Source organism: Tauraco erythrolophus, chromosome 12, assembly GCF_009769465.1.
Source record: "Tauraco erythrolophus isolate bTauEry1 chromosome 12, bTauEry1.pri, whole genome shotgun sequence".
NCBI lineage: Eukaryota > Metazoa > Chordata > Aves > Musophagiformes > Musophagidae > Tauraco > Tauraco erythrolophus.
The window spans coordinates 21,150,421-21,166,772 of NC_141476.1; the positions used below are offsets into that span (position 1 = coordinate 21,150,421).

General features: G+C 43.2%; 1 protein-coding gene across 2 annotated transcripts in view; it reads right to left on the bottom strand.

Moving 5' to 3' along the window:
• Nucleotides 1-16,352, bottom strand: part of VGLL4 (vestigial like family member 4) — an 82,717-nt gene that overhangs the window by 40,134 nt on the left and 26,231 nt on the right. Inside the window, exon 1 of one of the 2 annotated variants that reach the window (XM_086618876.1) lies at nt 6,662-7,005. The exons of the other annotated variant lie outside the window; for it this stretch is intronic. Within the exon in view, the coding sequence (XP_086475002.1) occupies nt 6,662-6,743 (82 nt within the window). The 5' untranslated portion in view covers nt 6,744-7,005. Of the gene's footprint in view, nt 1-6,661; nt 7,006-16,352 lie in introns of those variants that run through there. 2 annotated transcript variants of the gene reach the window in all.

Here is a 16,352-nt window from a genome sequence, read left to right on the forward strand (position 1 = left end):
CATGGAGCTCCTTCCTACCAACCGCGGCGCTCCAAGCTTGCCTTACCTTACAATCAGTGCCAAACTACTACTGATGCTAAGAATAACACTCTTCCAACTCCATCCTTCTGTAACATGAGGTTTCCAGGCTGACAGAGATAACCCTAATTAAGAGCTCAACCGCCTGTTCCAAACTGCACTCGTGCCGGATGATCTACAGCCTCTCCTTCTGTCCCACCAAGGCTCCCAAGATACTGGCCAGCGCGCACCAGGCTGCACGCACCATCACACCGACTTGCAGAGAGAGGCACGAGGACGCCAGCTCGCTCTTAACAAAAGCTGTCAGATGAAGCACCAAGGGAGATCTGCCTCCAAGAAATTCACGGCACTCCCGGCGTACCCGTTACCGTGCCCGCGGCCTCGGCACAGCGCTTCGTACGACAACATCCAGCAGTGCTGCACCGCGCACTCCGCTATCTTCCGAAGCCATGGCTTTCGCTGGAAGGGAGAGGAAACAATGGCTCTGTGTGTCCAGCAATCGTTCCGTGCTGATTGGGAAAGTAATTTTCAGGGAGACAATACAGACTGCACGATGAAGACAAAATTGGCTGGCTTTAAAAAAAGAAATTAAAACCAAATACACTCATGATTCTTTACCACTGGAAAAGTGTAATACCATTTTTGTAAACACTCCTCCAGAAACTTGTTGTATTCCTCACTACCTCATACCATTATCAGTGAAAAATCAGAGCCTCTGTCCTGCTGGATTACTGTTAGTGTAAACAACTTTGCTAAATTGCTTGGCACGCTGTCTGCACGCAGCATGTTCAAACTCTGTAGTCTATTCAGCCAAAATCAAATATAAAGCCCCATCTGTATTAATCCTCAAGAAGAAATTAATAGACGACTATTTGCATGCAAAGCAGATATTTAAAAAAGGCAAAACCGATACATATGGATGAACTTTTTCATTCATAATTCTAGATGCCACACAATTAAGACTGTTGTTTAAGCTTTATTTTTTTTCTCTAACAGTTCTCCATACAATACAGTGCATTGTTCAAACTCTGGAGCAATTTAAGCTTTTTCAATGTCTCCTAAAATCGCTGGATTTATATCCGAAGAGACCTGGCACTGTAACAAATTTGACTTGTGAGTAACAAGTTACAGCCTTTAAGCAAATTGCTCATTAACACAGAATTCAACTTCCTGCTACAAACCTCACTACTTTTATCTCAAGAAAAAATGTGCTGCCTATCTTATCTATTGAAAGTTGTGGGATAACCCACTATTATATTTGGGTTTTTAATTTCCTTGTTTGACTTCTCAGTACAAATGCTGAACCAGCATCAAGGGTGAGGAGAACAACAGAACTCCAGGGAAAAAAAATGCTTAAGGATGACCTAAATCTATTTTGCCTTTGATGAATGAGGAAAATAAACTGAATTTTGATCTCAGTACTGAAAAGGATATTCCCAACTTCATGCTAGGAGGAAATGAGTAAGAAAAGCCCAACTGTGAAGCTGGAGCTCTTTGTTTTTTCCTGGAGATAAAAAACATTGAAAAAGCAAAACCCACAGAAAGTTCTGTAACTGGGGAACATTCTGTAGGTGCGTCTTAATTTACATGACTTTGAACAGAAAATTTTACACTGCATTACAAATAAGAACACTTAATTCACCATGAAGGAGAATTTTATCCCATTTAACATTCCACTAATTCTTAACAGAAGAACAGTGTTAAAGTCATTTTATATATTTAGAAACTAACCCAAACTTCAGAGTTAATAGGAGAAGCTGATGTTACCAACCCAGACTAAAATGCAAGGTCAGCAAAGAAAACGGATGGAAACTATTCTTCAGAACTTAAGAAAACACGTCACATCTCGTTAAAAGGCAAATGAAGTTAGCAGAATCCGTTTCAGGCTCCTTGTTTGATATCACACATCTAAACTGGGCTTTTTGGGAAGCTATAGATACATTTGAAACACCTTGCAGCACCCCAAGACGACACACAGCTACGCAAGCGCGGTGCCGTAGCCAGCTAACGCTCCATCGTCACAGGAACTCAGTGAAATAACTACGTAATGTGCCACTAACTCATGTAAGCTGTCCTGAAACCAAAAAGGGGTGTTTTTCTACAAATCTGGATCCAATTTTCTTCATTAAAAAAAAAAAAAATCCAGTCTTTGAGACTGTCCAGAGAACTCTATAACTATTTTGAGTGCTCCAAGTCTCATAACATGCCTGGGGGATTTCTTAGCATCTTACTGCGTTTCTTTATACCTTTCCCAGCAGAGCAGCCCAGGCCCTGAGAAGGCAGCAATAACACAAAGCATTTGGAAACGGGAGAGAGAGGAAGGAAGGCAGAAATCCGCCTTCCAACACACAACCATCTGTCCGCTCCCTCAGATAAACAACTCGACGAAACAGATCTTCCACTTGGAGACTGCACCTTCTCATACATATTCCATCGGAAACGAGGAGCCAAAACTCCCTGGGCTGCCCCTGCACTCGCGAAAGAGCAGGATCACCTACCTGAGACTTATTTTGTTTCGCCCTGAGCCCTCCTGCCATTACCTCACCCACGAGTCTCTGGGAGAAAGAACATTCAGCTAAAGCGAAGCGTGTTTCCACTGCAAAACAAGATGCAGATGTTCTACCTCGGAATAGCCGCCCAGATCAAGCGCCTGTCATTTGATAGGAAGCACTGGGAATGCCAGACTGGTACAGAATGGTTCTGCGGAATGGCCTCTGCACCTCAGCAAGGACGACAGTCTCCCAAGAGTTTTCCGATGTCTCTGAGCTCATTAGGAAGAAACCAATGATACCAAAGCACTACTCGTTAAATCATCCATCATTGGTAACTGGCAGCAAAGGTTGAGTAGGAGGGTATCAGATGTATTCATGCTAAAAATCGGCGCCCAGATGCCGAGTCAACAATTCTCTAATTATCTCTTCTCTTCTTTCTTATTGCACCAAATATATTACAATAAATGGTTTGACATGGTTGATCATTGCTGATATAACTGTCCCTTTCCCACTGGCGAAGACTAAACATCTCATTTGAATGATTCCAAAATTTTTTTCCACCAGAGAGGGAGACAAAAATCCAATGTTCTTTTTTATGCTGCTTGTTAAAAAAGCCATTATTTTGTTAAAACTAAGATTTTCCTCTAAAAGCATCAATTAGAGTTGAGATGATCATGGGGCACCATGAGGAGCTCAAAGCTAGTAATAATATTAAGAAAACACTCAAAAGGACACAAATTATCAGTATAAAACGACCAACCCTGAGAAAAGGAAATGGCTTTATTCTGGGGTTCAAGGTTATGGACTTCCTTTCAAAACCCCTTTCACCTCGTCTCTGGTTACAAGCCTTTCGCAGGCTATGGCTGTCTTAAGTATTTGAGTGTGCAGAACCTCCCATCCTGTTACGGAATCACAGAAGCGTTGAGGCTAGAAGGCACCTCTGGAGATCATCTAGTCTGAACCTCCTGCTCAAAAACAGGCTCAACTAGGGCAGGTTGCTCAGGGTCGTGTCCAGCCGGGTTTTGAGTATCTCCAAAGATGGGAGTCTCCACAACCTCTGTGGACCACTGTTAGATCAACCTCCCAGAAAAAAAAAAAAAAAATTTAAAATTCTTACGTTTGAGAAAACAATCAACTTCAGTGAAGTTTCCACACTACAAAGCGGCCAGCTAAACCTGCATTTCTTAACGGTTAATGGGAGAACTTCTATATCTCCCATTCCCCCCAACCTCAGCAAAAGGACACTTTTCTGTCTATAAAGCAGAACCCATCTCTACTAGTGACCATTCTACCTTCTTCCCCCAGACCTCCACTGAGTGAGCCAAGATCAGAAACATGTTTCATGAACCGAACAGCACTCTGTCAGTAAACGTTCCCACACTCCCTGGAGCACGATCACCAATGACACTACCTCAGAACAGAGATGAAGACATAGTCGAGGTTTCTTGCACCTACCAGTGAAGGAAGACTTAACCAAGTGCTGGCATTAACTCCGTAGCCTGAAGCTTGCAGATAACAAAATTGTTCTCCGTAACTCTTGCTGGCAAGAAAAAGCAGGACTCATCTTGGGATCCAAATTATATTCTTCTACTCTTATAGTATTCTATTATATTATAGAATACTATAATATTATTATAGTATATATATTATATTATATTCTTCTACATATTCTTCTACTACGTTGTACTAAAGGGCTGCCAAATGTACACAATGGAAGAATCTCCCTGTTTCTTATGTACCAATACATCTCTTATCCATCAGCTGCAGCTACAAATCAATGGCGCATAGTTCCCGTGGCTGGTGCCAGAGGTGAAAGATTAAAACCACTGGTAAACCTCGTAAAACGATAACGATGCATTTCACCAGCACACCAATTATCTCAAAAAGCAAAAGCAAGTGTTGCAAGAGACAATCTAAAGGAATGAGGAACTCATCTCCTTTACTTCCTGTGGCGTCTAACAGGTCCATAATTCTTCCCTCTGAAATTTCAAACCTGTTTTCACATCATATAATGTATGTGTATCTTATCCTACATCTGCAAAAGTACTTTTCAGGAAGGCATCTATTTATAAGTAGTTCAAGTATGACCCTCAATAAATTCTAATTAATTGAGTTTAAAGGAGCACTTTGTTGTCCATATAGTTGCTATCGCAGCAGCATCTTTGAAAAGACAAGATCCATCACTGCTGACACAGCTCGCTTACAAAATAAGTAAGAGCTGTCTCCCACTCTGGCAGAGGCATGGGAGATCTGTAGGCATCTCAAACACCCTTCGAGTTCAGTGCAGATGTTGCCAGTGTTTATACTTTTTAAACCACTGGGACGTAAACACCTCACTATAAACACCACTGAAGTTTTGCTTTTCTTTTCTTGATTTTGTGTGTGTTTATTTTAGTGTTAAAAACGTTAACTTCCATAATAAAGAAAACAGCAACAGATGTTTAAGGTAAACAAAGACTGCTATAGTAGAGTGTATTCCTTAAGCTGTTCTTTTGCTTTGGAACTATTAAAGCTAAGATCTGGTTAAATAACAATTATTGGAGAAGAGGGTGGGGAAAAAAAAAAGGGTCTGGAAAGAATCTTCCATAAATTTTAGGCATTATTATAATGAATCGAACTACTGAGCCAAAACTACAGTTTTTTTCTGCCTTAGTCAACAAAACACTCAGGGACATGCACCACGTAAGCAGAATTTCACGCGAAACTTCATGGTCTTCACCAGAAGTTGTCAATTGCTTCCAAGGAAAGCACTGGTTACCACAGAGAGCAATGAAAAAGTTAAAGGATCCTGCAAGTTCCTTTTTCTTTTTTTTTTCCTTTCTTTTTAAAAACTGGTTCTCTTGTTGTAATGAAGAAACCACAGGACAAGAAAGAGCTTGAAAATTTAACTCTATTGAATCCCAGCTCTATACTGTTCAGTACCGATGGGCAAGCTCAGCCTTCTGCAAAAGAGCTTTATTCAAGCAAATATATGCGTATTTGTGCAGCAAAGAAAAAGAAAAAAGAAATGGAGATACTAACAGTTCTACAGGGAGCTCCTCCACTTCCTGAAGGAAAGAAACGTGGCCATGCTGATTTAATGATAGGAAAAGGCAGTGTTGTCCGAAGTGAGGTTCAGCTCCCTGTTTTCTGGCCTAGTCTCTTTGTGGAGAGCATGAACAGACAGCTCCTGCTCCTATCCATACTTCCGATTGTGTCTTCCCTGACAACTGCAGCAAGTCTGTTTTCCAAACGAGGACGGAAAACGTTCCTGCTGAATCAGAAGAAAGCTTTCTGCAAGGCCTGTGTGCGGCTACAGCAAAAGCAGTTCTCCTGCCAAGCTGAATTAGCTCAGTGGTGCCTTCCTCCCCAGCCAAAGCCATAACCACTTCTCCAAACTGCACGTAGATAAAACTCCACCAGCTCAGGAAACTGATTTCACCCTGTTACCTCCAGCAACTTCCAAACGGGGCCGTTCAGGCCGACACGAGGAAGGGCACCCCCCAGCCTGCACGAGCTGCAGGCGACACAAGCAACACCCAGCGCCCGGCAAAGCGTAAAAACCCTCCGTGTTCCAGCGCGTTGTGTAATTCCTCCCGCGGGGGACGGGAGCGCGGGTGGTTCTCGGGAGGGAGTGAGGGAGGGCGGGCTGTGCGGGGGGAGGCACCGCGCCGCCGAGCGCAGGGGAAGGCGGCGGCAGACAATGGGCCGCGGGAGCCGCCCCCGGGCCCCGCTGCCGAACCGGGCCGGGCCGGGCCGGGCCGCCCCCGCGGCCTCGGGGCCCCAAGGCGCCGGTCGCGTCCGGCAGCGCCTGGGCCAACCCGCGGCACCTCTCACGCCCATCCCGCAAACCGGTTCTTGAACAGCTGCACGAATTCCCAACAAAAACCCTCCCCGCCGCAAAAGCGACCCGGGCCCTCGCACTCATCTCGCCGATGCTATCTTTAAGAAACAACAACATCAAGGCTAAAAATACCTCTTTTAAAAACAAAAACACGGAAAAATCAGACGAAAAGCAAAAAATTCCTTCCCTTCAACAAAGCTCCGACCATACAGACTGCGAAGTATCTCCCACCCGGGAGCACAGATTTCCTTTCGGGAGGCGCAATCCCGGCTGGCGACCGACAGAAAAGACGCCCGAGGAAAGGCGCTTGGCGGAGCGAACGCGTTACCTTCGTAGCACAGAATGCCGATATTGTTGTTCATCTTGTCCAAGTATTGGTAGTTCAACAGGTCCATCTTCATAAACAGCATTTATCGGGCTAGCAAAAAAGACCAGCTCGTTTGCTTTCGCCCGGGTTCAGGGAGGAGGAGGCCGGGCAAACGGCGCCGAGTTCCCAAACTTCCCTGCACAAGGCCCAGCCTTCGGCTACTCAAAGTACACGAAAGGCGAATCGGAGGGGTTAAACCACGCGCACACGCTCTTCCCTTCCGAACTTCTGCAAGCTAAAGTGTACTGCGTCCTTCAACACAAAGACGACTGTCTAAAAACTTTTCAAGTCTTTTTCCAATGTAAAAAAAAAAAAAAACAAAACAAAAAAAAAACACACACACAAACAAAACACAACCAAGAAAAGAGGGGAGGGGAAAAGAAAATTAAAAAAAAAAAAAAGAAGGATAAGCGCAGGAAGGGAGGTTTCGGCGGACAAAGGCTGGCCGGCGGCGCTCACAGCCCGCTGCGAGCCCCGGCTCTGACATGCGGACTATGCCCGGAATGACTCCGGCGCGCGCCGCTTCCTCTCCCCGCGGGCGGGGGGCTGCGCATGCGCCCCGCGGCCCCGCAAATGTCAGGGATATTTTCTGCACAACATCAGCCTCCAAATGCGCCGGGTGTTTGAAAGGAAGAGGCGGCGGCGGAGGGGGCCGGGCCGGAGCCGCTCCTGACGGGAAGCAGCGCTGCCACTGCCCGGCGGGGGGAGGAGGAGGAGGAGGGGAGGAAGCAGGGGCAGCCCGGGGAGCAGAGGGGCCTCCCCCGGACACGGGGCAGGAGCCGAGCTGTGCGAGGCACTGAGCTCCAGAGTCACTGCTGGCCCGCGCTGCTGAGCAGGAGAACTGAGCTGAATCCAGCTGTTCAAAGTTAATTCTATTTTTTTGTTTTTCTTCATTTCCTAGCACGGCCGCAGGCACATCCCAAGGGTGTTGCAGTGAAAACCGATGCTGGTTTACTGCAATGGACCAGAACAGCAGCTCTGGTGTGACGGAGACAATTAAAATTAAAGAAGTGAGGCGCAGCGGGTACACCCGTACGCATATAGACTCTATACTCACACGCACTCTCACAATTCAACCTGTACACTATCACATGGGATTTTTTTAAGGGCTATCAGCAGTTAAACATTCTGGATTTCTTACAGTTGTTAAAGCTCCAGTTTAGATGACAAAAACGATGGAGATTTTCACAGCAGTTGCTCTCATCTCAGGACACGGTCTGCCCTTCTGCAGCCCAACCATGATCACAGAGACCCAAGCTGCTTATACAGATGTGCCCCATCCCTGGAAGTGTTCAAGGTCAGGTTGGATGAGGCTTTGGGCAACCTGGTGTAGTGGAGAGTTTCCCTGCCCATGGCAGGGGGGTTGGAACTAGATGATCTTTAAGGTCCCTTCCAACCCAAACCATTCTGTGATTCTACGATTCTGTGTGTACAGCTCGTCATAAGAGGGCAGAACATCTGCATGGGTGTAAGCATGTGCTAACCATGGGCAGCAGTTTGCATTTCCTGCAGCTGATCAGCACTTGAAGTCTAATTTGACAGAAAAAGAGAAAAATACCAGGGAAGTTTGGTTTCAGACAAACAAAAAACAAGCTGATGAGGTCTAATCTTCCTTCTGCCCCGTGCCTTGAAACATAACTCATCTCAGCCATCCTGGGATGGAGAATTTTAACAGTACACACAAGAAGATACAGTCAGTGAGAACCAGTAACAAACTTTCATCTCCATTTTGAGAATTTCTCCCCTCTGTTAGAAAAGGGGAAGATATTACATTTCAGAGACAACTCCTGAAGTGACATTTTGTCAAGGCATTTTGAAAAGTACCGTTTGAATGTTCTGGATGTTTCCGTGAGACAAGGTAATTTAGTTAAAGTTACGACTGAGAAATAGAATTAACAAAATTTATCATCAAGGAAGATTCCCTAGAACCCAAATAAGGTTTCTCCTCACTTCAGATACAAGAAGTAGTCCTGTGCATCATCTACCTATATGCTTCAATTGAAGGACAATGTCCACCAACAGTGCTGAATTCAATGTAGAGGGAAACAAATTACCTGAAAGGAATTCTGCGTTGCTGGGAAGATGAAGGTCAAGAAGCCTTTTATTGATTATTCATATGGAAAAGGGGTACTCTCCTAATTGGAAGTGCCATTAATCTTTAAGACTTCAACACGGTGTAAAAACTTACAGGTACTTAACGCTGAGGTAACAGTACAGTACATTTCTTGGATGGTACCTAACGAAAGAGTTGCAGGGTTTTTTTTGCCTCACAGCATTTGTTACCACAAAAGTTGCAACCACATGTCTGCAGACTAAAGTAGTGCATGGCATGTTCTAGAAAGAGATATGTTTTTAATAAAGAGAAAAGCATTATCATTTTAAAGCAGGGGGACAAAGATTTTCTATACCAATGCTTCAGATTAAACCAGTCATTTAACAAAGGCATCAAAAGAAGTCCGTCCTTTAAGATGAAAACTGATAAAAATCTATACCTACAACATTAACAAAAGAGAGGCACACTTCTTCAGCATGAAGGGGGTTGAAACTAGATGATCTTTAAGGTCCCTTCCAACCCTAACCATTCTATGATTCTGTGAAATGCAAGTTTCTTATGTAAGAATGCCAAAGCTTTTGGGGGAAATATTTCTGATATGTACAGTTTTTAGTATAGAGAGCATCCCTAAGAGATAAGTATTTAATTTTTCCAATTTAAAATATGTAAATTTTTTGCGGGAAGTGCAGATGAGGAGGAAGAAAAGAAAGCAGTATGCTAAGCTTCTTTAGAGCAGTGGACTGCAAGACAGGGTTTGCACATATTGGGGCAAGGCAGTATAGTTTGAAGTCCAATATAACTTCTCATCTATATTCATAGATATATGTTTCTTCAAGATGATACTGTCTACAAAGCAGTGACGGCTCAGTATTGCTGTCCAGACACTAATAAAGAAGTTACATCTAATAAAGAAGTTACATCTTCTTTATTAGACCAGTCGTCACTGGTCTGTAGGTTTTTAGACAGCGATGATCACTTTATTATGTGAAGTGCTTTCGTCAGTACAGCACACACTATGATTAAAACTAGTCAAACATTGCGTAATGAACAACTTAGATGCTTCACATTAAATAATAATAAACTGGTACCAAACACTGGGAGCTTGTCCTGGTTTCGGCTGGGGTAGAGTTAATTTTCAGCCTAGTAGCTGGTACAGTGCTGTGGTCTGGATTTAGGATGAGAATTACGTGGATAACACACGGCTGTTTCAGTTGTTGCTGAGCAGCGCTCACACTCAGTTACAGACTTCTCAGCTTCCCGTGCTCTGCCAGCGAGGAGGTGCGCAAGCAGCTGGGAGGGGACACAGCTGGGACAGCTGACCCCCCTGGCCGAAGGGATATGCCATACCATATGACGTCACGCTCTGTATATACACTGGGGGAGTTGGCCGGGGCAGCCGCGACTGCTGCTCAGGGACCAGCTGGGCATCGCTCAGCAGGTGGTGAGCAGTTGCATTGTACATCACTTGTTTTGTGTATGTATTGTTATCTTCCTTCTTTTTCTGTCCCATGAAACTGGTTTTATCTCAACCTGTGAGTTTTACATTTATTTCCAGTTCTCTCCCCCATCCCACTGTGGGGGGAATGAGCAAATGGCTGTGTGGTGTTTAGCTGCCTTCGGGTTAAACCACGACAGAGCTTTATGAATTTCTGAATTAAAATATCTATACTGAAAGCAAGGCAAAGTCTAGTGAAAGAATAGGGGGAGAAATTATCAATGTAAATTTGCCTCAAGCATTCTAAACCCAAAATCCATTCATAGGAAACCTTTCTTTGAAAGAAAACAGCTTAACAAAATTCAAGTCCAGCAGATATTAACCTTAAATACTGACAGGGTCACCATAGAATCATAGAAGTACTCTGTTCTTGACAGCAAAGAACTCCCAATCGCTTGATGCAACCGCTGTTCGTCAAGCTCTTCACCAGTTTGTGATACTTTTCACCGAACTGAACCCAATAATCAATGCATCAGCAGGTGAGATGCTACACACACAGGAAAACAAGCTATTAACATCACCCCGGGACCTTTGCTAGTTTGTTCTGTTCTACATACGGATAGTTGCAAACGATTATGTGCAGTAGTATCTCATGTTGCTAGAGTACTTCCTACAGGATCGCACACACTTTTGTCTGTAAGGCAGATAAATACCCCTATCTCTATATAAAAATGTTTAAAACACTGGAACTTCTAACACAACAGCATCCCCTAGAGGTAACTGAAAACCCACATGTAGCTTTCCCAATCGCCCCGGACTTCACACCAAAACGCATTCATTTGATTCTCATTAGCCCACATAGCGGATGAGATAGTTCAACCTCTTAGTGGTCTTCTGGTTCTCTTTAATACAGAAAAAAATCAGCCTTCACACAAGAAGGACTTATCACAGAAGTACTGTGAGGCAAAGAAAGCAAACAAGGAGGGAAAAAAAAAAAAGGCAGTTCTAATGAGTAGGTAAATCACCATTGTCAAAACCAGGAGGCTAAACATGTATTTTGACAGCTAGTCCCTGCGTTAGGGTGGACTTTGACAAGATTTCCATGCTGCTCTTCTACAATTCTCACAACAAGAAAATACCAAAACTCTCCCTCTCGGAGAACACAGCAGTATTTCTATGGAAGTCGCGTGAAGCAACTGGTGCGGTGGACTCAACCATCTGCACCCCACCTGTTTTCTCCAGATTAGCTTCTGTCTGGTCAGATGGGCCGCCGTCCCCTGGCAGCTGGAGCACACTGCGGGCACTCCTGGCGCACCTCGTTTGTCGGAACAGAGTCTTGGTTATGGCTGAGACCACTCTGTGATGCCGACCAAAGAAGGACCATCAGGAGATTCCCTCCGAAAGCAAACATCTGCCCCAACTAAAGCACTGATGCGGATGTACCAATGGCTGATGAGGACAACAGAGCATTTTTCAGATTTAAAAAATAAAAAGCTTGAGAAACTTACCTTTTCAAAGAGTTACAGTGCATGTTATGAGTGTAGGACGTTATCGTGTCACTGGTTCCTAAACACTGATAAAACTTTTCCATTACAAAAATATGTGCGTCCAGGCTTATTTGAGGAATAATAGGACCTAATATAAAAATAAATCCTTACAGTTGTGCATTATTCACCTACATTTTTGCAGGAAAAACTGGCAATTTGTTAATATATCAAGTCCATAATATCTGAATTGACAGTAAGAGTTTATATGGTTTTTACAGCACTGATACTGAGATGCTTTAGAACAAAGGTTTTCAAGCAAGCTACAGCAGAGCACTCCTGCCTGCCTTCTGCTGTCCTCAACCCTGCCCAGTCCTCTGCTCTACCACCACCCTCCCCTCGCCTCTCCTGGCTCTTCTGCCATGCTGGCCACTGCCTCAGGCAGCAGCGCCGACGAGCCTGAGGAGATGGTTTTGGTGCATTTTCAGTAGCTTGGTCTGCGCCCCATACCACACAACGTCTTTCAGTGGGAAAACGCGTGATGCTGGCCAAGAATCAACACCGTGGAAGAACGATGTTCACGCCGTTGACTTGGACACAACTGAAATTTCACCCTTGACGATCATCAGCAAAGAGGAACTAATTCTACAGTGACCAATTTTGCAACTGAGAGGAAAAAATACAGTCTTTATAGAAGTGAGACACACTCTGATGTAAAACACCATCGAGTATTGCTCAGTGTAATTCCTTTTTTGAATGGGCAAAAATCTCTGTTGCAGCTCCTGAGGTCAGACAGGCATTTTTAATATACCACCTATTAGCTCATATCTCAATATGCTCCAAGAAGGAGGTGAAGGAATAAAAGCAAGAGTACTTAAAAAGGTTTTACGTTTCTTCTTTAACTAAAAAATGAGGGAATTGGAGGTAACAGCTGCTAGGTGGCGATGTGCCTGAAGGAAAAACACTGCTTTTCCTTTTCCACCCACTCAACTGCAGAGTTGCTGCACTTATCACCCCCATTTTTATGATTTCGATTAGAAGACATTTCACAGAAAAAAAAGTGAACAAAAATTCTCATTTAAGCAAGATGGAGTGCTTTCTTTTAAATACATTCAGATACGATAAGAAAATACAGTTAAAATGTATTAAACATGCAGGAAGTTGAGATGCATGGTAAGGAAAACGACATCTGAAGTTTCTTGCTAACAGCTATCTCAACAGCTGTGCCTCCGAGATCCACAGAGTAACACACAACTACACTCTTCACTCAGGGAATCAAATGCCACAAAACATACCAACCGTATATACTTTTTACAAAGCATTAAGTAATGACGATTGCATCAGAGAACAAAAGATATCAAAACCCCACGGCAGTTCCTCGAAGATCATCTAGTTCCAATCCCCCTGCCATGGGGGGTTGGAACTAGATGATCTTTGAGGTCCCTTCCAACCCAAACCATTCTGTGATTCTATGCTTCTAAAACACACATTCTTCCAAATGACCTTTTTTTAAAAAAAACCCACAAACATAAAGGTACATTGCAAACAGATTTTAATCACATCAAACTACCTTCTCCCTTTCACAGCCTTTAAAAAAAAAAAAACCCACACAACAGAGAAAAAAGCCCCACCAGGTAGAACATCTCTGGACTGAAGCTAGCACATGCCTCCTAGTTTCACCTGTCCTTCACTAGCTAGTTTTCAACAATACGCCAGACGTTACAGAACACAAAAGATGTTTTTGTCATTATCAGTGGAGTTCCTCAAGACTGAAATATTAGACTCACGCCCAATATTAAGTTGTAGCAAAATAATTTGTATATTCTCTTTCATTCTTATCATACCCTAACTTACGCAATGCTGCTTGAAAAACAAATACAGTAATATCTAGTACGGAAATCTGTTTACGAGCGTGCACCCGCGCTCGTAAACTGCTGGGTAACTCAAGTGATGAAGCTGTCTATTGCCTGGAGGACCAAGCCAGCAGGCATCGTGGCTGGATGTTGTCTTAAAAGTTCCAGTGTTTTAAATATTTTATATATAGATATGGGTATTTGTCTGCCTTACCAAAGAGAACTGCCAAGGAAACCAAAACTACAGTGATGGCCAGGAACATCAAGAGTGCCAAGCTCTCCCAGGACCTAGCTAATGGCTTGCCTGGACTGGGAGCTGGATTTTTTCTGAAATTTTTAAAAAACGTTTAGCAGTACTGCAGTCCTTATTCTGTGTTACTCACTGTTTGAAGACAGAGATTTTAAACAGCATATCACTGTGAACATAAATTAAAAAATCAGATGGCTTATTTGTAAATATTTAGCAATTTAGAATCAGCCATTTCATACCCGATCAAAAAGCTGAGACATTTAACAAAAAGCTTTTGGCTAATTAAAGCCTGCCCTCATCAGCAAGAACCCTCTCCCTCTGCTCTCCATCACCTCCAGAAAGCTGTTTGTCTCCTACTCCAAACTCAACGCCCCCTTCTATTGCACCACGGACCATTGCCAGGAAGGACGCAAGGGAAGGGTAGGAGGACAGAAAAGCCAAGGACAAAGGCAGGGCACGGACAAGCCCTCACTGCCACTCTCACTTGGTTGTGGCGGTTTATTGGGGCTTTTTTTTTTGGCAAAAGCTGTAACTCCTGGTTGTTTTAAAGCTTGAAGTGTTTTTAAAAGCTTTATAATGAATGGTGGGCAGGAGCACGTGGAGTACACATTCCATCCATCTTTCTAAAACTAAATAAGGATTTCACAATCACTGCAGACTGCAGGGCAGGGGAGGCAATGAACCAGGTGAGCTCTGCCAAGTTCTACGAGGTGAAATACAAACGAGAAAATGTTCAATAGCACCTGATTTGTCTTGACCTCATTCTCTGACTGCGCACTCCAACTGAACAGCAGGTGAGGAAGATCAGAGTTACCAAGAATATTTTTCATTTCTCAGTAGTACCTTGCAATTCACAATTTGCTGGTGTTTATTTATCCTCTTGGGGCTAAGGACACTTTAAAAATGCAGCTAGAATACATAACAGATAAATCTAGTTTATCTAGGTTGAAAAATTGTTGTTTGCTAATTAAAATCTTGATAATCTTTCCTGTTATTTGCATACTAATTTAAATTTCTGATGATAATCACAAACATAATTTGTCTTGAACTACAAAGAGTCTCAAACACCATCAGAGCCTCCAAATGCAAACAGTGAAGCGTTAGCTTTGCCATGCCCTAATATTGTGTCAACAGGGCAAAGAAAATCCTTTATTTTTTTGCAGTATAAGAAATGAGAAGGAAAAAAAAAAAAAGCAATGTACTAAAGAAGAAAAGCCAATTCTAAGTCAGCTTGATGCTCAGGCATCTAAAAGACTCTTTACTTACAAAAGTTAGGAGCCAGACCACGTTTAGAGGCTAGATTTCAAAATTGCTGTTCATACCCCTCAGCTTTGGGAAGAAGCAAATCCAGTTTCCAGCAACCACTGATTACAGGGTTCAGAAATAAAGCAAGGAGCTCCAAGACTGCTAAAGTCTTTGAAAAGATTTCCCCTTTATAGCTAGCTTGGCGAGACATCAGATATACTCACAGGGCCTAACTCAACTTCGATGTCAACGTATGTAAACGTGCTGAAGTGTGTGGAGCTGACCTTGCTTGCACAAAGACCGAGTATGACAGGCAACTACCTTATAAATGAGATAAACCCATGACTCCCAACGCTGCCTTGCTAAGAACCATGCAGGAAAATCAATTACAACTTTTGTTACATAACAAATTAATTTTGGCTTTTAAACATTAAAGTAATTACTTATCCTAAGCATTAGGATGAAAATGTTAATAAATACCTATTACAGAACCCAATTATATAACCTGCAACCTACAACTTCATTAAATTACAATAAAATTTCATTCAAGTTCTAAGTCGACTCTCTTACAGTTGAGGGTCTTGTTCTCTACCATTTAAAAAGTATTTGACCTTAATAAATTATTTTACCACACTAAAAAAAAACCCCAAAACCCCAACAACCCTAAAAACATACTTACTTATCCCAAATCATAGTGCTCACAAAAACTCCAGCTACCCAGAGAAGAGCACCTTTGCTTGAGATGCTGATGGATCAATTGTCCTCTGGATTGTCCTCTGGATCGGGTACCATAGAATCATAGAATGGTTAGGGTTGGAAGGGACTTTGAAGATCATCTGGTTCTAACACCCCTGCCATGGGCAGGGACACCTTCCACTAGATTAGGTTGCTTAAAGAGAGTAGGAGAAAGAACGAGTAGGAGAAAGAACCATCACATTCAGCTACCAACGTGCTGCCCTTGCATTGTTTGAAGTAGTCATACAGGAAAGAACGTGTTTTAACTGTGGATGATACACACATGCGCACACACACGTGTGTGTGTAGCATTATGTAACACACACTGGGAATGTTAGAAATTGTACTAATTCCAGTAGCTACTACACAGAGTGCCCTCACAGTCCATAGTACAAACGTACAGTTATTAGAAGCAGAGAAATAACACCCCCAGCAACCCCTTTACAAGGGAGAACCTCTCAGAAGTAGCTGGCCCTTCCTGCTCCAAAACACAACCACGACCTTCCAAAGTCCGTGCTCTCAAGCCTTGACCAGTACTGACTCTGAATGCTGTGACGTTACCAGGAAGCTGACACCCTACTTTTTTCCAGTATATCA